Source organism: Necator americanus, chromosome X (genome assembly GCF_031761385.1).
Source record: "Necator americanus strain Aroian chromosome X, whole genome shotgun sequence".
Classification (NCBI taxonomy): Eukaryota; Metazoa; Nematoda; class Chromadorea; order Rhabditida; family Ancylostomatidae; genus Necator; species Necator americanus.
In genome coordinates this window covers 16,501,967-16,522,667 of record NC_087376.1, presented here as the reverse complement: position 1 = coordinate 16,522,667, position 20,701 = coordinate 16,501,967, and the positions used below count along the sequence as shown (strand labels likewise).

The 20,701-nt window shown below is 41.9% G+C and overlaps 5 protein-coding genes across 8 annotated transcripts; 1 reads left to right on the top strand and 4 right to left on the bottom strand.

The window, feature by feature from the left end:
* Positions 1-3,686: 3,686 nt before the first annotated feature.
* Positions 3,687-7,087, bottom strand: RB195_023552 (uncharacterized protein; the record flags this gene model as incomplete). 2 transcript variants are annotated; one of them, XM_064211032.1, is made up of 3 exons in its annotated part: positions 3,687-3,806; positions 5,480-6,618; positions 6,943-7,087. In XM_064211032.1, 3 exons carry the CDS (start codon positions 7,085-7,087, stop codon positions 3,687-3,689), a joined length of 1,404 nt encoding a protein of 467 aa, XP_064066913.1. The 2 variants fall into 2 exon arrangements, with proteins under 2 accessions (XP_064066913.1, XP_064066914.1); XM_064211033.1 differs by lacking the exon at positions 3,687-3,806 and having other exon boundaries at positions 5,375-6,618.
* A 978-nt stretch (positions 7,088-8,065) lies between these two features.
* RB195_023551 (uncharacterized protein) lies at positions 8,066-9,739 on the bottom strand (the record flags this gene model as incomplete). Its single annotated transcript, XM_064211031.1, has 1 exon — positions 8,066-9,739. The coding sequence occupies one exon, from the start codon at positions 9,737-9,739 to the stop codon at positions 8,066-8,068; it is 1,674 nt and encodes a 557-aa protein (XP_064066912.1).
* Positions 9,740-9,822: 83 nt separating this feature from the next.
* RB195_023550 (uncharacterized protein) lies at positions 9,823-10,587 on the bottom strand (the record flags this gene model as incomplete). Its single annotated transcript, XM_064211030.1, has 1 exon — positions 9,823-10,587. One exon carries the CDS (start codon positions 10,585-10,587, stop codon positions 9,823-9,825), a length of 765 nt encoding a protein of 254 aa, XP_064066911.1.
* Positions 9,823-16,400, bottom strand: RB195_023549 (uncharacterized protein; the record flags this gene model as incomplete). Of its 2 annotated transcripts, XM_064211028.1 has the most annotated exons (4): positions 11,726-13,020; positions 13,085-13,596; positions 13,689-14,829; positions 15,696-15,801. In XM_064211028.1, the coding sequence occupies 4 exons, from the start codon at positions 15,799-15,801 to the stop codon at positions 11,726-11,728; spliced, it is 3,054 nt and encodes a 1,017-aa protein (XP_064066909.1). The 2 variants fall into 2 exon arrangements, with proteins under 2 accessions (XP_064066910.1, XP_064066909.1); XM_064211029.1 differs by lacking the exons at positions 11,726-13,020; positions 13,085-13,596; positions 13,689-14,829; positions 15,696-15,801 and adding an exon at positions 11,030-11,671.
* On the top strand, positions 16,320-17,023 carry RB195_023548 (uncharacterized protein; the record flags this gene model as incomplete). 2 transcript variants are annotated; one of them, XM_064211027.1, is made up of 2 exons in its annotated part: positions 16,320-16,643; positions 16,691-17,023. In XM_064211027.1, 2 exons carry the CDS (start codon positions 16,320-16,322, stop codon positions 17,021-17,023), a joined length of 657 nt encoding a protein of 218 aa, XP_064066907.1. The 2 variants fall into 2 exon arrangements, with proteins under 2 accessions (XP_064066907.1, XP_064066908.1); XM_064211026.1 differs by having other exon boundaries at positions 16,509-16,643.
* Between the last annotated feature and the right edge of the window lie 3,678 nt (positions 17,024-20,701).

Sequence of the window (20,701 nt, the reverse complement as noted above, 5' to 3'; positions counted from 1 at the left end):
GAAACACTAAGGACTGCATGAAAGACGTTATTTTTTGCTGAGTGTTTACACGTAATTCTGATGCTTGACGGTGACAGTATGCACCGAAGGGTCCTATCCAATTTGATTCATCCAACGTCACCTTATTTACTATTGTTTACATTAATTTTACTTTTCGACAGTGCTAACGGACGACCGAAGGTTCTTAAAACTCCTCAGAAGTAGACAGCAGTTACGAAATGGGGAAGAGTACCTATGAACCGTACAGCGCATGTGGCTCGTACAGTAATATTTTGTTTCTGTTTGAAGTTGGGTTTACTACTTGCCATTGACAATGGTAAAAGCGCTCCAGTGATGTGAATGTTGTTAAGTTTAATAGAACGTCTACAGTTCCGTTCAGAAAGCATAATGAGGAAGATATTGAAACTATATTTCATAGGAAAGGGATTAGTTTATATATTCCTGCACGAGGAAGGACACATATGAAAATTCTGGTAAAATTAGAAAATTTTTGAAAAAATCTCTTAATACCGACTAGCTTTTGATTAAAGGTGTGTTGAGTTAATAAACATAGGTCTAAGTCATAATCTTCTTGTGCAAAAAGTAAAATTGAAGGCGGTTTTGTTCTCCTAAAATGTAGACGGGGAAATCCGAAAAACGTGATATTTCCAATTTCCCCACCTATATTTCAGGGATACCAGTAGAGCGAAAAATCTCAAATTTTGCAGTGAGGAAGGCGGTATCTTGAAAGTATCTTGGGGAAGAATTTCGCATTTTGTAAATGGTTGAATCTCAGTTTCTGGGGACCTTTTATTTTTGAATTTTTCAAATCAAGGTGAAACACAATTTTGTCAGTTTTTTCGAGAGTTTCATTCGGTTTTCTTTAGTTTGTTTTGTTTTTCGTTTAGATTTTGAAAAGATGTTAAATCCTTGGAATGTAGCAAAATCTCATAGAGAACATTGTCTTCTATAAAATACTTCAAACGAAACTAATTGGCATCCGTATGGACTAAAATGGTGAGGTTTCCTGTTTTCCCCATTTGACTTTTAAAAAGAGCTCAAAAGGCTACTGTCAGATTTGTCAGGCAAAAAAGATCCTTCTGTGTGAACATGCAAAACTGTTCCGCGTTAAATTTAATGTCGTAATTTAACTTTATATGAGAACAATTTTGCCAGATTTCTACCACTATCTCTAGATATCTTTTTGTCTCGAAAATATCTCTAGATGTTTTTCTGTGTAGTACAACACGATGGTATGCCTACTTGGCAAAAATTTAATTGCTGTGTAATGAGGATTTTTCTCCAAAGGGGAAAGCGGCGTACGTGCTTGACTTCGAAATACTTTTTTTCGCATAAATCATCGAGGAATAGGTTTCTGTCGAAAACAGCATCTTTAAGCGACAAGCAGCAAGCAACATTCCAATTAAAAGAAAAGCGTCGTGATAGAAGCGTTCACGGAACAGGGTCAATTATGTCAGTTACTAGAGAAGAGATCCAAAAATATTTCTGATCAAAAAAGATCTGCATTTTTAGATAAATGTAGAATTCTGACAAAGTTGGTTTCAAATAAAGCTAAATCAACACTTCGCAAAAAAAACAAAAGATTGTCAGGCAAAAAAGATCCTTCTGTGTGAACATGCAAAACTGTTCCGCGTTAAATTTAATGTCGTAAATGTTTGGCCTTTTTTAGTTTTTTTTAAATTTAAATAAGAATAAATGCAAACTTGACATCTAGATTTCGAGAGAAAGATCACCTACAAAGCAGAAATTCTTTTCTCTGAGGTTTACATAGAATTTGTCGAAATATACCAATGATTTTTTTTAAAGAAGTAGCACTGTTTTTTTTTTACAATGGGGAAACTTATTTCCACTTTTTTCAATTTCGATTTTTTGTCGGACGTGAGAACGTAGCTTCGAACAACCATTCTACAATATGAAGTACAAATTCGTCCATTCGATATGTGAATTCCCACGGTCATTCAAACATCATGAGTATCCCAAACTTAATAATATTGAGAGAAACTGGTCGGTAGCCGGAATCGAATGCAGCGTCCCGTACAGTTCTGGATTTTCACATGGTCGACACAAGTAAATCAGAACGTCGAGTGTTGGTGGTCTTAATCCAAATTCCTCCATCAGTTTATTGTATTCGTTCCTCACAGCTACCGCGCAGCCTCGTTTCCTCTTTACTCAGCATCGGCGCGGTAGATAGTATTGTTCCGATACTGATGATAGGGCGATTTCTTATGTGTGTTTCCTGCTATGCAACAGACGGGGCACGTAGTACCCAGTACTCTGGGCATAGCGGCTACTCACTTGACAGCGAGGGGCAGTTCTGATTTATGAGACGGATGTTTGTTGCCTTTTCTTTCAATATTTGGGAAACTTTCGCCATATAACCGTGTGGGTTATATAGCTCGTAAGTGCAGGTAAAAAACAGAGTCGGACCTGTACACGCGGCCCCACCATCGATTTACCGCAATTTCTATATCTAGTTAGTAATGTATAACTTTTTCGATTTTTTGATGATAACTTATGAACTTCTCCTCTCTTTCTATTAGATAATTTGTTAGCATACATTGTTTACTTGCTTTGGTAGCAATTCCAAAAAACGCGGCAAGCCTGGTGTTTGCGCCTCTGTCTACTAACTCAGCTCGTCGTTGATAAAAAGCAATTCGTTGTCAGGTATATCGTAGGGAGGGATTTTCTCTTTCCAGAACCTAGTTCCTACTGTTCTGAGATGTTCTATTTTTCACAAGCTAGGTGGAAAAAATACTTCCTTTTTCAGGCGTGTTCTCTCAACATCAAATATTAAGGCTACCAATAACTAGTCGGAGAAGGTGATGTTGTAGACAAGAGGATAGTGACGTGTTCTCTGTTTTTTTTTAGTGTTTCGGAGATTTTGGTTTTACCGGGGGTTCGAACGGTTCCGTCACAAACGGAGTTGAACATGAAATCAACAAAAGACTTGTGAGACTACATGATTTGTTCTGTAGCAGCTCACTACTGAATCTCATTTCGACAAAGTAGGAGAGAGAAGAGGGATCCTGTCTTAAAACGGTGAAGTTGAAATATCGCATGCATTAGAGGACATAATGTACATCTAGGAAAAAAAACCACAATGTAGGAATGTGAATGCAAACATTCAACGAGCATATAAAATAATCTAATTCTGGCCTAATCTTTCATACCAGTGAGTCCTTCTTCTTATCGAATTGCCACTGCACATGTGATCAACGTTTCCTTCTGGTGGTAATAATTGATGGCACAAAGTGAACCTCATAGACAACGAAGAAGGTTATCCGAAATGATAGAAATGTCATGAATCAAACGAAATCTGACTTTCAAGGTAAAAAGTAAAGGCGAAAGAAGCAGAGTATCGTGAAAGATGATGTAACTAGACTACTTTGCGTTGTCCTTGCCAGTGGCAAACATTTTCTGAAACTGCAAGAACTATCGATTGAACGAATCCATGCTGTCTTTCTGAATTCTAATGGACCAACGGGGAGATTCTCACCGTTGAAGTTGCTAACAACCCGCGAAACCAACGCTACCTGCGGACTGCGAACAAGGAGTCATGCAGAAAGCATTCCCTATATACCACAACTTTGACAAGTTTGTCATGGGCTAGGCTGGAGTGATTTGAGATGGAGGAACTCATCGAGAACATGAAGATCAACTCGCAACTCCACCATTTCGTCTTAAAGTTATATGGGCTTGGAACCGCTACCGTTCACGGAATGAAGTCGAAGATCGTCTTTTGCGGGAAGCATTTTCCCAGGGTATGGAGCGAGAACTTGGGGCTGTCCAACTTGACCGAACCGAACCTATCGGGCAATTTCCTGTTTGAGAACGCCCAAGAGGTACCCGCAGGATGTGCCGTCGTATATCCAGGAGGCTAATGAGCGTCTATAATTGCACCGCGCGTCCCCTGACAGAGTCATAATCGCTACAGTAGCCTGGTTGCTCCTTTTGTGGTACTTCTCGCTGACGCCTCCTCACACCACCCTCTCCGTCCATTACTCTGCGTCTGGTGCTCTCACGACGCGCTTTTAGAATCGAACAAAAAGGAAAGTTGTAGGTTTTGTTTGAGGATCTAGATAAAGCTTGTCTTGCTTGTCATGCTACATAATAACGGGCTTATTCTGTCACGTATGCGTGTATGTGTGTGTCAGTCACGAAATTCGAAAAAGGGAGTGCGACGGGTCCACCGGCGTCGAGTTTGTGCGCCGCCGTCGTATTGCAATAAAATGCGGTGAGGCGAATCCCTACGGGGTCGAATTCCTGTGTCGTGGTGTAGACGTATCGCATATGTATCGTCGGACTGCTGCGCCGGCGCACCAATCCAACGCCGGTGGAACTTCGTTTGAATGTAGTCGAATTCCTGTGTCGTGGTGTAGACGTATCGCGTATGTATAAGTTCGTGTAAATGCCGAAAAAGATAAATGAGACGTTGCAAACGTTTCTTAATCGTATTCACTTTCCGCGTTGCTTTTCACCTCTACGACTCCGGAAGTGGAAACACGCGTACAAACGGCTGCTTAAATAGTAGAAAGCTGTTTATATAATCTGACATGGAACGCTATCTTTATCAGCACGATGATTTCGTCCACGTCTCTTCATGTTAAAACATTAAACGGATGAAAAGGATAAAGTCACTGGCGTATCAATCTAAGTAGGATGCGCCAACGCGTATCAATCTAAGTAGGATTTACTGGAATTCGTAATCGTTGAGGTTTTGGAACGCGTGTTGGCCTATACAATGACTTGCGGGGGCCAGCCGATGATCAAGTCAGTGTTTTTATCCTCCCAGACAAGTCTGCTACCAATTTATCGACCCCGGAGGGATGAAAGGCTTGGTTTGCACTAAGGCGGTTTCTGAGTCAGCGGTGGTTCAGTTGTTCGTTAGATGCCACGTGAACAAGCCTCAAACTTGGGTAATTAAACCTTTATTTATCACGTACAATATACACCAATATCAGAGGCATGTTATGTTATTATATAAGACACGTTACATGACAAATGTAAAGTAACAGGCGTGATATAATAATGCACACACAGAAATGCATAAACAGAAATGCAAGCATCACAAAAAGGGAGGTAAAAATATGTAAGCACACGTGGGAGGGAGGCAAGAGAAAAGGAGATGCTTTAGGCGAATGCTCGACTATGCTCTGAGCAATAAACACAGTTGGACTGCTTATATACGGTCCAACCTCTTTGTCTGCCCTCGGCGCTGTGTTGCTCTCCCAATCTGATTGTGCTCGAATAGTTTTTGCACACCAGATGCGCCTGCTGCGCGAGAGTGCAACTCTCATTCATTGTCTGTTATTCAAATGCTCTTTGTTTGAGCATACCCACCGAGCGTAAACATATTTTTCTTACTTCTTCATTTTTATGATCTATGGTCACGTTTGTGACACTCCCCCCAGGGTTGTGAATTCGAGGGCCCTGGTTGACGGTTTTGGTGGTTCCTGAGCGTCTGCAGCTCTTCCCTCACCTTTTCCAGCTCTTTACGGCGCTTGTTTATCGTCTCTGGCAGGGCACACAAGGCCTTGTTATGGTGCGTACTGCCGCAATACATGCGTGCCTTGCCCTTGCTCCAGCAATGTTCCGTGTCATGACGGCTGTCGAGACATAGGACACAGCGTGCTCTTCTCGATCTCGTATCCACAGTTGCATACTCTGGACAGCTGTCTGAGTAATGTTCTCCTCTGGCCAAACAGAATGAGCATGTTAAGAAGCGTTCTTCTGATCTCATGTAGTTGAGTCGTCTAATTTTCCTTTCTGGTACTTCCCTATTGTATCTGAGGAACTCCTCGATTCTGGCTTTTCGTTCATCTAGTTGCTCGCTCCGCTCCTTCTCTGCATGCTCTTTTCTTTGTCGAATGCTTTCTCTGGTATAAGTTGAAGCCCCTTCGCTTGTATCCTTCTGCTCCTTACATTCGTAATCGTCATATAGATCTAAGAGGTCTTCTTCAACTTCCTCCTCTCTGACATTCCTTTGTCCTACAGGTTCTTGATGTTTCGAAGTAGGGTCTTCTGTCCAGTTTTTGGTTGTTGTCCTTTCCGATGCCATTTCTTTCGGCATGGTTGGCTCTTGATCTGTTTTCGGTGCGTAAGAGGGAAGAGTTGCCAGCTGTGTCTCAAGCGAATTTTTGGTCAGTTCGATGATTCCCTTTATGCTATCGCTTTGGTCACGAATCTGCTCCTCTATTTCTTTACGGCATTGTCCAAACTCGCGGTGGAGATTTTCCCGCATGCTTTTGATATTTTCCTTCTGGTTAGTAATCCTTTTATTGAGTTCGGCGAAGTATTGTTTGAAGTCACGGCGAAGTTCCTCTTTGATGCTATGAGTGTTTTCGTTCTGATTAGTAATCCGTTTATCGATTTCGGCAAAGCCTTGTTTGAAATCTCGACGAAGTTCTTCCTTGATGCTATGAACGTTTTCGCTCAGGCTACGGGTATGTCCCTTAATTTCCGTATAATACTGTTTAAATTCGCAATGGAGATGCTCTATTTCTTCTTTGGTCTGGACGAAGGCGTTGATGTGGTTCTCTCTTTGCTCTTGAAGCTCAGCTTCTCTGATTTCGGTTTCCACTTGACTTCGAAATTCCTTGATGAACTCGACCTCTCTGCCTATGAAGTCGGCGGTAAAGCTAGGTTCCAATGTGTGACTCCTTCCTCCGTGTCATTGAAAAACTCGTATCTCGAGTTTGCCAAGTTATTGTCTGCCATCACAAGCAGTCCGTACAAATCGTACGTCAGCGATAGTCCTTGGGCAGCGGCGCCGATTCTTTCCATCGTAATATTGGCCGCTTGATGAACCTGCTCTAAGCGACACTTGTAGAGCGTTGCCTCCACCCTTGCGAAATGTTGAGGTCTTTTTCCTCGGGTTTTAGTAAACATATCGGAGAGGTTATTTGACCGAGTTAGCATTACAATAATTTTTAAAAAAATTACGAATCTTCTTCTGAATTTCTTCTTCAGCTGGGAACGTTGCAGCTAGTCTGATACATGAGCGTTTGTAGCGGATTTCTTCTATGAGTTTTCGTTCCTCAGCCTTTCTTTTCTTCGTGAACATGTCGTCGATCCTATTTGATGCCATTATGCTAAAAGGATAAGGTATTGTTCGATAATGCTTTGTAATTATTATTTTGTATGCTGAACGACGTTTAGAGAAGCTTTTCGTTGCTCTTATTCTTTTTTCCTTTGCGAAATGGATTTATAAGTTGCATGAATACTGAGAATATGAATTGGAGTATCTTCCATCCATTTTAAAGATTTTGAAGATGGTTTTGATGCATAACATTGTCGCATTTGTACATATCCTTGGAAGGTATAGATAGCTCATAGGAAGGGCTCCTGCAACTGCAATCATGGCAATGAGTAGATACTTGTACCATTGCAGATAAATGTCCAAGATGTGATTGAAGTCAGACCACTGGAACCCAGAAGTTCTGTTGTGGTCAGATTGGATATAATGCATGAAACTTCCTTGGAAATTATATGGGTACTTCAAGATTCCTGTTAACTCGAAAGTCGATGTTTTTGTTCCGCATTTCAAGGAACATTGAATTTGGATTCGAGCGGACTGGAATAGGAATCCAATTTTTGATGAAATGCCCGTAGGAGACCAGGGAATTGTAAAGCTGTCCTGCCCACATTCAACTTCGGCAGATATGTTGTTGAATGTAGATTTGCATGTTACGGTAGCAGTTGCTCCTTTACTGCACTGATAACATCCGTTGAGGTAAGTGTTTTCGATGGTACAGAAGTCGTCTCTAATTTCTGTGATGGAATTGTCGATGGTTTCTTTCAAGTTCAAGATGATCTCGGCCGATATATCCTCATCTGCTCTTGCGATGACTCCATGTAGTGGATGTGGCGTAAATCGTACTTGTTGATGTGCAATTGGGAGTACCTTGGTGATGTCGAAGAAGGTTGTTCCGACCCTATCTTTGTTACATATGCACCTTACTTGAGACTCAGCAGCTACGCAATCACAATCATCTCTTGAATGACATTGTAATGTCTTTGCATGTTCGCGTGTAGGACAGCTAAGTAGTGGATATGTCTTTTTATCTCATATCGCTGTTTGGTTTGTCGAGGCAATGAAAACTTGTTCCAAGGCCGGTAATGGTGGAGTTGCGAGTACGCTTAATGTTACATCCATGCTTTGGATTTGATTAGGAATGTTCGGGTGGAGTCCGAGTACGTATGTGCGAAGTGTAGAGCCTTTGCTGATCTCGAGACGGAGTTTCACTTCTTCTTTCCAACGTATGCACTTGAAGAGTTCGTAGACATTATCATCTGTTGGTACTGCGTATATCCTATAGAACAAACACCCGGAGCTGAGATAGAAACAGTCGCATCCTGGGCCACCGCATGATTCCATGCAGCCAGTAATTCCAGGGAAGGAGTTGCCGATAGCCAACTCAGGCAGTATGCTCGTCGTGTTGATGTCAGCACATTTGTTTCCGGTACATGATCCCATGTGTGGGCATCTCTTACTGTCGATTATTTTTTGCACCACATTCCGTGTGTATGTTACCGGTACGCGGTCGCAGATTAGTCTCAGTCCTTCCCACCGAAGACGCGTTCTTAGTACAATGGAGTTGTTTCTCTGGAAACTTATGCACACGTCCTTTTTGAAGGGGTTCATCTTTACTACTGAGGCCACTTCTACTTTACAAGTGCTTTTTCCTGTTGTGGTTCGACAGTTTCTCAGGTGATGTTGAAAAATGTTCACCTCTTGGCATGCTACAGCTCCTTGCAATAAGCTGCATATGGCTAATGCTTGCAGAATTCGGTTAGGATGTTGCTGTTTTCCTCTATGCAGAACCCAGAGAGTAACCCGCTGGCAGCAACACCATATAAAGAGTGCCACTAAGTCAAACACTTTGCCTATTCCCGCAATGATGATGCGGAATGGTCGGCCAACTGTAACTGGTATGTAACAGAGGGTGTAGCAGATGGCAGTGAGAAGGTATATTATTATACCTAGTCCTGCTATTGCCGCCAGAGGCCAACATTCGGGGTTTAAAATATTGGCGGCACACATAGTACAGTCTATTGCAGAGCAAAAAGGTAGTGCTAAACAAGCCGTTTCAACTGTAGTATAACTATCTCCTATGCGTATTTTCCAGTTTACTTCAAAGTCGTGAAGTACTTCTTCTGGTGGCAAGCGTAAGAGTTTATGTAGTGGAGGTGTCTTCTCCCTTATGCAGTAATTGTTAACGCATAATTCATATTCTTCTGCCTGTGGGGCATGAAGGTATAACCCTTGTTCTTTGCATTCTATGGCATAGTTTGGGTGTGGGTAGTTTTGATTCGTTTTTGGTTTCTCGATTGGCAGGTGTTTTCCCTTGACAAACGAGATAACAACCAAGGTGAGGGCCATCTTTAGGTATAGTATTGTAGGCCACGTTGTCGGTGATCCTTTTGTGGTAAATCCGTAGATATTACCGTTGTCCTGACTTTGTTCTTCCGGATAGCGATGTTTCACCTTTCTTGGACGTAGATTGTATCGATTATTAGAAGGTGGAGATTGTAACTGTTGAGCTTCTGAAGTTGCGTTCTGTTGGGACTCTCTTTCATTCCCTTGGATTTCTAGAGGAATGAGCTGGTTGATAGGGCGCCGAAGCGTCTTTTTGTTGCAGTATACTTCTGCTTCTCTCACTGTTCCGTCGATGCTCGGTACTAATTTAGAGATGCGCGCTAATTTCCAGTGATTTCTTTTTTGTAGAGCGTCCGTCATAAGAACTATTTCACCGTCCCGTACTTCATTAGCGTTTCCTCGTTTACCGTCAATAGTTCGGCGATGCTGTTCTCGAAGAGCTGTTAAGTAGAATTTTTCCACTTTTTCCAGACACGTTCTGTGAGTTTGTACGAAGATTGCAATGCTTTTTCGGTTTGTAGCCTGGTTTCGAATTGTAATTCTTCCGAGGGAGGTCGATAGATAGGATCTGCCTTTTCTTCTTCTGAAAAATTAAACGGAAGAGTCACTTCCATTTCGCGTTGCACGAAATCTATTGGACGAAGGGTTAGTAGAGCATCATTGATGTCGTCTTCTTGGTAGGTGAGAGGCCTACAGTTAAGACATCCTTCGATTTCTACCAGGAACGTATGCAGCTGCTCTATTGTTAAAATGCGTCTTCCTATCGCCTTGAATAGGGCTTGTTTGACCGATTTTATAAGACGTTCATAGAAGCCGCCTTTCCAAGGTGAATAAGGAGTATTATGCTTCCATTCGATCATTTGATTGCTCATATTACGAGCTACGTCTTCATTGGTTGAAGGCTCGGTTAGAGAATCGTTCAAGATTTGACTTCCCAATATAAAGGTTGGTGCATTATCACAGGTAACCAGGTGTGGTTTTCCTCTACGAGCTACGAATCGACGAAATGCATTGAGGAACTTCTCAGTGGTTCCGTCAGATACGATCTCCAGATGGATGAGGCGAGTTACACAACATGTGAATACACATCCATAAACGTTTGTACGTTCCTTATGATCATCATGGACGGTTATAGGGCCGAAGTAGTCGAGTCCTATATTTTCAAACGGGCGTGTTCTTGTTACTTTCCTTGATGGAAGATCGGCCATTTCTGGATATCTATATGGCAGATTATTCATCTTTTGACAGGGAACACAAGACCGCATGCATTTCTTCACTTGTTCTCGGAGCCGTGGAATCCAGTACTGTTGTCGAACTTCTGCTATTGTATGTCCTGTACTGTTATGATACGGTCCATGCGCTTCGAGGATAATAAGACGACACAGCTCCGCATTCGGAACGATAAGAATAACGATAAGAAATGGGATTTTTTGCCATAATGTTTAAATTGGATTTATTAAGACGTCCGTATGCTCTGAACACGTGGTTTTCCTCCTCCTTCAGGTTTAGGTTTTTTGACAACTGTTTTTTGTAGTGAGAATTGAGGTGTACCTGCTGGTGATTTCTTATGAGTATGCTATGCGCTTCGAATATGTCAGTAGCCGTAAGCTCCTGATCCTCTGCTTGTCGAACTAAGTAGGGTAAAGAATCTCAGAGCCTTTCCTGCAACGGGCTTTTTAGACGAGTTGTAATGCGTCTCAGAAATTTTATTACGTAGGCTAAGATCCTCAGCGGCTTGGTTTTAGTATTATACCTTGTCAGATCAAGAATTTCTTCGACTTTGTCAGTCGTTGCATGTGTTTTTATAACATTCGCTTCTGCAATCAGTAGAATATCGTCATTTTGTAATTCTGGATCTTTAGTAAGGGAAAAGAGGGTGGATGTAAACTCATCATTGAGAATTTTCTCAAGAGAATAACCATCCCACCACACATGAGACACGAATTCATGATTGGAAGCTCCCCGTGTTCCAATGTCGGCAGGATTCCATTTCGTGTCGATGTAGCCAAATTTCACTCCGACTTCCATACGCTCTAGTGACTGTACGATGTCGCGTATCTCGCGTATACGATTTTTGACGTAAAGTCCTGTTTTAGGATGATTAAGAGAACCTTTCAGCCAATTTAAGGCGATTTCCGAGTCGGTTAGAAAAATGACGTTGTTTATGCTTATTGAGGATTTTAAACTTAGGAAAGTATTGAGAGTAAGTCGTGCTCCAATGGTTATGGCATTTATTTCGAGTTTCGGTACGGTAGTTGGTCGATTACTGTCCGTAACCTTAGACTTAGCCATAAGAAAGCTGGATTCCCTTTGGCTAGTGAGATAGGTACATGCTGTCATAGCAATTCAACTAGCGTCGGAATAGGTTACCAGTGTATAAGGTGCGGAGTTGTCGAATGTGACTTTCCGTGGCACCTTTTTGTGGAAGTTGGATATTTTTGTTATAATGAGGTTCCACTGACGTCTATGTTCTTCATTCAGTGGTTCGTCCCAATCATATTGCTCCTTCCACAAAAGTTGTTGGAAACGTTTTGCTTTGACCAGGAGTGATATGAACCATCCTAGTGGGCCATAGATGGAAGCAATTTGTTGAGCAACGGTCCTTTTGCTAACAAATTCTGTCGTAGGCAGGTTAATCGATAATAAGAAGTTGTCGGCTATAGAATCCCAATAGATTCCAAGTACCTTAGGGCACAGATTGGAGGAGCGATCCTTTGTGGATATTGCATCCATGATGTCCATGTGGTTCGTGACAAATGCTCTTAGGTTCATCTTGAGGTCGTTAAAAATTGATTTTAGCTCTTTATATTTTTGTACGCCCTCAAGAATTGTTTCTGCTCCGACAAATAAATTATCGACATACAGATTAGACGAAATTTCTCGAGCTAATCCGTCATTTTTGACATAATTGCTTAAGTGGAAGAGGATTGTTGCGCTGAGAAGAAATGGTGAGGCATTGATCCCAAAAGTGACTCTGGTAAATCTATATACCACCAGGTTATCATCTGTCAATGGTTTGGTGATATCCCTGATCCATAAGCATCTTGCAAAATCTCTGTCGTCTTCGTGAAGATGTACTTGAAGAAATGCCTTTTCTACGTCAGATAGAAGAACGTATTTTGCAGTGCGGAAGCGTAATAGAATTCCGTACAGCTTAGGCAGTATGGTAGGTCCTTGGTGGAGAATATCATTGAGTGAAGGACAGTTTTTATAATGCGCGGGTGCATCAAACACTATTCTTAATTTCGTAGTGTCTTTTTGGGGGGTGAAGACGGGTTGATGTGGAAGATAGTGCTTCATCTTCCCAACTTTGTCCTTGTTCTCGTCCACTTCTTCGAGGATCTTTTCAGCAATTTGATCTTGAAAGATGCTGTAATATTGCTGAAGAATATGTGGCTCTTGTTGATATTTGCGAAGCACGTTTCGCAGTCGGTGGAGCGCTAATACTTTGTTGTCTGGAAGACATTCATGATCTTCCTTAAAGGGAAGTCGAACAACATAACCAGCATTTCGCCTGGCTATAGTGTTGTTGAAGTTTTCGAGCACTTGTGCATTTATGTTAGCTTTTTCTTCCTTCTCAGGACCGCAGAACTCCTTTTCTACATCATGAGATTGAATGTTCCAGTGACGCTCCCATGGATCTTCACAGTCGTGAGATTCCATGTAATGTACAGTGAAGTTCATTTCCATTCTGCATTTTATCACTCATATGTTGTCCAGAGATCATATATCCTAGACGTGTAGGTACGAGGATGAGCCCAGACGGCAGAGTGAAATGTGCTGCTTGAAAGTTGATAAAGTTCCAGAGTTGATCGCAGCCAATTAGTATTTCTGGAGGTTTAGCGTTTGTCTCGCATGGACTGCTGAGTTTTATTTCTTGTTGATGAATGAATTGTAGGTCTTCTTTCCCTAACTTTCCTTGAGGGAAGCCCTTCGTAAGGTTGTCGTGAGTGTATACGCGAAGTTTGTATTGCTTTCCTTCCGAGTCCCATACACTCAGACATGTTTTGGTGCACTGGATTTCCTTTGTGGTTTGTGCTGCAAAGGTTTGTAGTTTCATAGTAACAGAGCCTTGGCTAGGTAATTCAAGTTCCTTAGCAAGCTTAGCATCAATGAAACTTCGATCTGACCCGTATCTAAGAGTATCCGAAGCGTTATGAGCTCTTGTGTTCTTGGATGTAGCGCCTTCAAGGCTCATGTCAAAAGGAATATCTCCCCTTGTCGGGTTTTGTTGGAGGTATCCTCAACTCTCATTACTGTGAGATTGGGTATTGAGCCCTCCGTAACGTGTGCGCTTTGCTTCTCGCACCTTGTGAAGTTCTGCCGGACATATGACGGCTTCTTCTTTTCTTCCCTTTTTATATTTGAAACAGGACCTTGTTGAGGCGGCTTGAATGGTGCTGTCTTGAAGCACGTAGACGTATGATGCTTTTTCCCGCAATTAATACAGCCTTTGCTTTTGCAATCGGCATAAATATGGGACTTTGATCCGCACCCAATGCAGCGGTTTGTCTTCTTTAAATATTCCAGTCGTGCTTTAGGTGCCGCGATTTTCGTGCATCTTGTGGACCAATGTTCTTTGCTATCGCAATAGAAACAAAAGGGAGACCGCCCTTTGATTTGAAACTCCGGTTCCTTTGTAGTTTTGCTTAGAAGTTGTGAACGTTCTATCCTCTTTGGCAATTGCAGTTCAATTTCTTCTTCGCGTTTTATGACAATGTCAATTGTTGTCATCAATTTCTTTAGTGTCCAGGTCTCTCCTTGGGGCAGAGAGACCTTTTCTTTAAGTGTGCTGCGTTGAATCCTTTCTGTGAATTTAGAAAGAATTTTTGATAGCAACCATGGACTATCGAGAGGTTTGCCTTTGCTTTTGAGTTGTGCGGTAATTGCCGACAGTTGATCATGCAGTTTTCGTTGGTCCCTTAATTGTGGGCTCCTAGCACTCCAATGCTCTAGCTGTCGATGCAGTCCAGTGATTATATTTTGGACGTTGCCGTATCTCTCCTTCAAATGCTGTACTGCTAGCGGGTAGTTTTCTGAAGTGATTTGAAAACGAGCTATTGATTCACGGGCTTCTCCTTTTAATGCTCTCACAAGATAGTTGAATTTTTGCAAATTTGAGAGCGGTAGAGAATGCACCGTAGCGTTGAATAGCTCCCAGAAGCTATCCCATTGCCAGCTTTTGCCGTTGAACTCTGGTATTGGTAGTCTCGGCAGCTCTATCTTTGCTGCAGGAACTTCTGGAGGAGGATGAGATCCAGTATATGTTGAAAATGTAAGGTTATGAGAGGCTAGGCTAGCCTTGGTCATTTCCAACTTAAGAAGCATGTTAGTAGTACTGGCGATGAGTTCCTCTGCGTTAGTAATATATTCGGACACTTTCTCGTCTTCTTCCTTGGTGAAGGGTTCCGATATTTTGTCCACCGTGTCCGTGAATGCGTATAGGGCTCCTTCAAAGGTTGTTTAAAGGGTTTTGATCACCACTATAGCACTCTGGACTTGCTATAGTGCTGCGTTGCATGCTTCCTTATCCTGGAGATTGACGTCGCATCCCAATTCTGCGTGCTTTGCCAAAAGTTGCGTTAGGGAATTGGAATGCCTAGTCAGAACTCTCTTTCTTGTTTTGAGAGATGTCGCCATTTTATCTTGGCTTGGTCAGGTTGGAATATAATTTGTGAACTGATGATGTTCAACAAATTATATTTAAGTGGTTTTGAGGATAAGAGAATGCTTTGTATGCAAGAGGAATAGTTTCCCAAGTTCGAAGAGGCGATAATGATGGATGCAAACGCAAAGTTATATGAGCGTGCAATAATATTGTGATGCTCACCTCTTTTTCGATGTTTTGTGGTAGATTTGTTGCTGTTGGCGCGGTCGTTCGTATTGCCGATGCACCAGTTCAGTCAGCGGTGGTTCAGTGGTAGAATGCTCGCCTGCCACGCGGGCGGCCCGGGTTCGATTCCCGGCCGATGTACCAGTTGAGTCAGCGGTGGTTCAGTTGTTCGTTAGATGCCACGTGAATAAGCCTCAAACTTGGATAATTAAACCTTTATTTATCACGTACAATATACACCAATATCAGAGGCATGTTATGTTATTATATAAGACACGTTACATGACAAATGTAAAGTAACAGGCGTGATATAATAATGCACACACAGAAATGCATAAACAGAAATGCAAGCATCACAAAAAGGGAGGTAAAAATATGTAAGCACACGTGGGAGGGAGGCAAGAGAAAAGGAGATGCTTTAGGCGAATGCTCGACTATGCTCTGAGCAATAAACACAGTTGGACTGCTTATATACGGTCCAACCTCTTTGTCTGCCCTCGGCGCTGTGTTGCTCTCCCAATCTGATTGTGCTCGAATAGTTTTTGCACACCAGATGCGCCTGCTGCGCGAGAGTGCAACTCTCATTCATTGTCTGTTATTCAAATGCTCTTTGTTTGAGCATACCCACCGAGCGTAAACATATTTTTCTTACTTCTTCATTTTTATGATCTATGGTCACGTTTGTGACAGTTTCGAACCCTCGACTGTGTGGCTACAACGGACCTCTAACCCACCCCGCCCCACCCCCCCCCTTTTTTAATACAATTTTAAAAAAAAAAAAAAAAATAAGAACCCCCTTTCGAGGCTTGGTTGAATAAAAAAAAAAAAAAAAAAAAAAAATAAAAAAAAAAAAAAAAAAATAAACATAAAAAACATTCTTTCCCCCCCCCCCCCTCCGCCGGAGGGGAAAAACCCACCCCGCGCCTCACGCCCCCCCCCCCCCCCCACCCCCCGCGGGGGGGAGGAAAAAAAAAAAAAAAAAAAAAAAAAAAAGAAGGAAGAGAAGAAGATAATGCAGAGAAGGTGACGAGAGTCCTTCTGGGAGGAGTTCATGTTGTTGGCTTGCTATGGTGTTCAGACAGAAAGTATTTCAATGACCAAAAGTGAATGCTTACAAAAGCTTTGGGCAGGATCCAAAGAGCAACTAACTTGTTGACCACTCTTAGCCTCAGCTCTGTCTCTGATCATACGGCCTTAGTTTTTAACGAGTATCCAAATGGCAAGCCAACGGTCTTTATTGTTGATGTCGTACGTAGAGGCCCTGATTCTCCACAAAAGTGTCTTTTCTGCGCTCGAATGGATTTCGGTTATATCGAACGCCTCCACAAGGATATGCTTGAACGTGAAACGCGGACGAAACAGTCACATTTCTTCACAGAATTTCTGGCTTCAATTAGGCCACTTGCGGAAAATTTTCTCAACTGCCCACTGGTACTGATCAGTGGCGAAATGCGTGACGATCGGAACAACTTTTTAAGGATTTGAAGAAGGAGAAGGTGGATTTCGTAGAAGTGCAACTGTTCATAGACGCTTGCGAAAACAAGGAGAATGTATGCAAACCGCAAGTGGCCACAAACCTTCATAAGGTGTCTTTCGATATTGAGATCCGTGCACCTGTACCATCGAGATCTAAAGTTGGAGCGGTCGTAATGGCTGTAAAACACCATTTAATTAGGAGTCCGACCGCAAGAACAGAGCTACAATATGAATCAATGGATGTCGTGGAGGAGAGCAGCACGGCACCTTGCTCCGTACATCAAATGCCCCATCCTGCTACAACTGTTAAAACATTATTCTGCGACAATTGTTAGGGAGAAAGAAGAGGAAAACATTCTTAGAGTAATATTTTCAAATCCTGTCTACGTTATGTTGGGAAGGAAGGAATGTTTGAAGCTAAAGTTTGAATATTCTCCAAGTGTGGAAATGACGCATTTAGAAAGAAAACTATGAAACCTTTCGCCCCTATTTATAATAAAAAAGGAGGAAAAGAGAAAGAAAGCGTTGTTAGAACAACACGAATTTAATTTCAGAGAATAAGCAGAAGAATTTCAGAGGAAAAGAGAATAAATACTAATTTTCATTGATCAGTAAAGAGGAGCGAAGCGAACACCACAGAAAGTCTGAAGTCCGGCTTTAGCCCAGACTGGTAAGTTAATATAACTGGAATAGGTTTGTATAAGTGATATGCCATTTAGAAGTGCGAGTGAAAATGTTTATTATCCCGTTTTGCATGGAAACCACTTCTCCATCTCTGGGAATGCGAGAGATGTTTCAAAAAATCCATTACTGATCGGTGTCATGCTATATTTCTTTACTTTCTTCCGCTTTCTAGAAATTTCTTTTTGGACATCCAACTGGATAAAACTGGCATACAACGCCTAACGAAGCGCGAATAATGCCGCAGGCATAGACGTTGAACCTAAATGTATATCTCGAAGATGCAGAGGTTTCTGTTCGCAACTAATACACGTAACATTTCATATTGATCTTGCACAAAGAATAGATAGAAACGAAGCGATAGAACGCTGTTAAAAGGAGTTTAAAGAACCATTCAATGTTTTATTGTATAAAACATACAACCATGTATTAAAACATTTGACATACACCCTGCATAAACATCATACTATATAATAACGGGCTTATTCTGTCACGTGTGGGTGTATTCGAATTTTGAAAAAGGGGTCCAACGGCGTCGGATTGGTGCGGCGACGCCAGAGAGGTATAAAACGGGATTGGACGGGTCCCACGGCGTCGGATTGGTGTGCTTGCGTCGTAGAGCGGTAAAATGGGGTGCGACGGGTCCAACGGCGTCGGATTGGTGCGTCGGCGCCAGATAGTCGGATTGGTGCGCCCGCGCCAGATAGCTACAAAATGGGATTTTTCTCCTTAATTTCCGATGAATTGCGCTCAGTTTACCATATTTGCACATCAGAATTTGCTGCATCATTTGGCTTTTTACTCCTCTCTCATCCAAATTCGCAGTTTCCGCCGCCCCATCGCGACGAGAAGATCGCATGTAGCGTTGGTTCGAAGGTACTAGAGAGGCTGGGGTAATTACGCGGAGGCGTACGGCGCTGAAGGCAGGTCAGCAGCGGTCACCCAGTTTTCGCGGGTACCTCTCGTTCCGTACCCTTTTCTGTGTAGTTATATGGGGCTCCGTATCCCTTTGCCTGTCCATGATTTGAAGTGGGTCAAGGAGATCTTTCACAAGAGTCGAGCAAAGTTGGCAAAAAATAATCTGCGGCTCACCGCACAGTCTGTCACCAAGCTTTTCGAAGACTGCATTGAAGGCCGAGAAAGCTAATTTGAATACTCTGACGAAAAAAAAAAATCGTTTGCAATTTGTAAATAAGTTGTTTGTATTTTGATTTTCAAGTAGATAAAATAGTGTACAGCAAAAACCTGGAATAACATACTTTCCAGCCACCACTTGAACATTTGAGACTTCTTGCTTGCTTTGCTTTTGTGCGGAAATATTCCTTAGTTTATGTTATAGTTGTGTGAATGTATGGCTAACGCCGGTTATGATAGAGTTCAATTTGAAAGGAATTCACCGAGCCTAAAAAGAATTTGCGCAAGGATCGAAAAATCGACAAGATCGATATTCTGCTCTTTGCGATAATCGTATTCGTAATCGGCGTATGACAAAACCCTGCTGATAAGGTCTCATGTAGTTTTCTAGAAATCAGATGCTCAAACGTCAATAATGCTTAAAGGTCAATAAAGTCAATAGATAAATGTAGTCGACATTTCTGCTCAAAACGATCACCGTATATATTCTTTCCTTAAATGCAGAAAGCTGTTAGTGGACGTCTTTATACACGGTTACATCTTACAACTTCGTAGCTTCATAAACATACATTGATGACCATCCGTCAATTCCCTATTAGCGTCTGTAAGAGCGTTGCAGGTATTTCTGGTAGGATTAAAATTCCTTGGGACCAGAAATTGGGATGCTAAGGCACAGAGAACAACTGAAGGAAAACGGATCTGAATTGAGTGAACGAAGTAGTTCCAGAGACTGTCTAAGGATAAGGGAGCATGTGGCAACTTGCTGGGACGAGATCTGGGAAATAAGGTGGATGTTTTTCCCTCCCTCAACTTAGCCGTGACAGGACGAAGCAACATGCGCGCTGCTGCAGCCCCACATCTTGGTCCCACAGGGATGTATCTCTCAGAGAGGTGAAACATTGTGATGCACGCTCATTTTGAATATATCGGCGGATGATCATCAATGTGTGATTTAAAAACTATGAAAATGTAAAGGTATGCGTGTGTAGAAGAATAATTAGCCAACCTGATACAAGGGTTTGATTGCTCAATTAGCTCAATGTGAGGAATGCTCTCTCAGTTCTCTTGATATATACCCCCAGAGAACACTGTGGAAGGTCTTCGAAGGGGCTCACCGGCGTTCTTATTCTTGACCGACTAACCATTTATTGCTTGGGAAGAAGAATGCTGAAGACATAATGATTGTACCCTTCATGGAATTGTTATTAGAAGTCAAGTTCTATTAATATTGACGTAATTCCTGTTCATGTTTTGAGCGAGGCGAATCGCGAAACATATTAAAAAACGGATCAAGTTCAAAAGTCGAAAGGGAAGTCGGTAATTACAATGTTGCTGTTGTAGACTAGTTGTACGAGTTATGAAAGGGAGAGGGTATATCGAGCTCACAAAGTAGGTGGTGAATCTGCCTAAAAAGGACGACTCAGAAAACCGAATAACAATCAGATATCTTTCTTAAACTACGCAGTTCACCCACTTTCAATTTCTGTGGAGTAAACTAATTGAAAGTAGCAGTTCTTGTACAATATAATGATGTGATATAATTACCCCTTAAAATTCATTAATGGTAAATCAGGCTCAACATGGGTTAAGAGCTGCATGCATTCATTCAGCAGTTCGATTTTAAACAAATGTTTTAAATACAAGGACAGAGGTTATGTTACGCGTTCTTACATAACAGAGGAACCTTGCTATGTATTGTATTGTAACTTTATTCTACTTCTATTATTTGTGAATGTAAGTGACTAGATAGTCGGCGGTGGTCATTCCCTTTGGGTTGCCCCATGTGTTTGGCTTCAATTCAGAATCCTAGAGCTTAATAAACGTCTATTCGACGTATTTGCCGAATTGTAAGGTCAACCTATGATTTGAACTAATGTTCTTGCGCTCGCAGAAAAATCCAGTTTCAATTTATCGAACGCACAAAGGTCAAAAGCTAGATAGTGTCTAACCATCGACTACGCAAACAGTGAATCCTTACATACCCTTGTGCAACAGCCGCCCCAAGAATAACTATGTCATTCTCAAAACTTTTCGAGCTAACCTTTCTGAGGGGGTTAGATGATCTCCTTATGTGGAGAGTCTGTGAAGCCGAAGCCAAGTAAATGTTTGCTGAACTTCTTCAACTTTTGTAATTTTTTTTAAAGGCAACATTACGAAGCTGACAGTGTTGAGTAGAGATAGAACTCCGCGAAAATTTA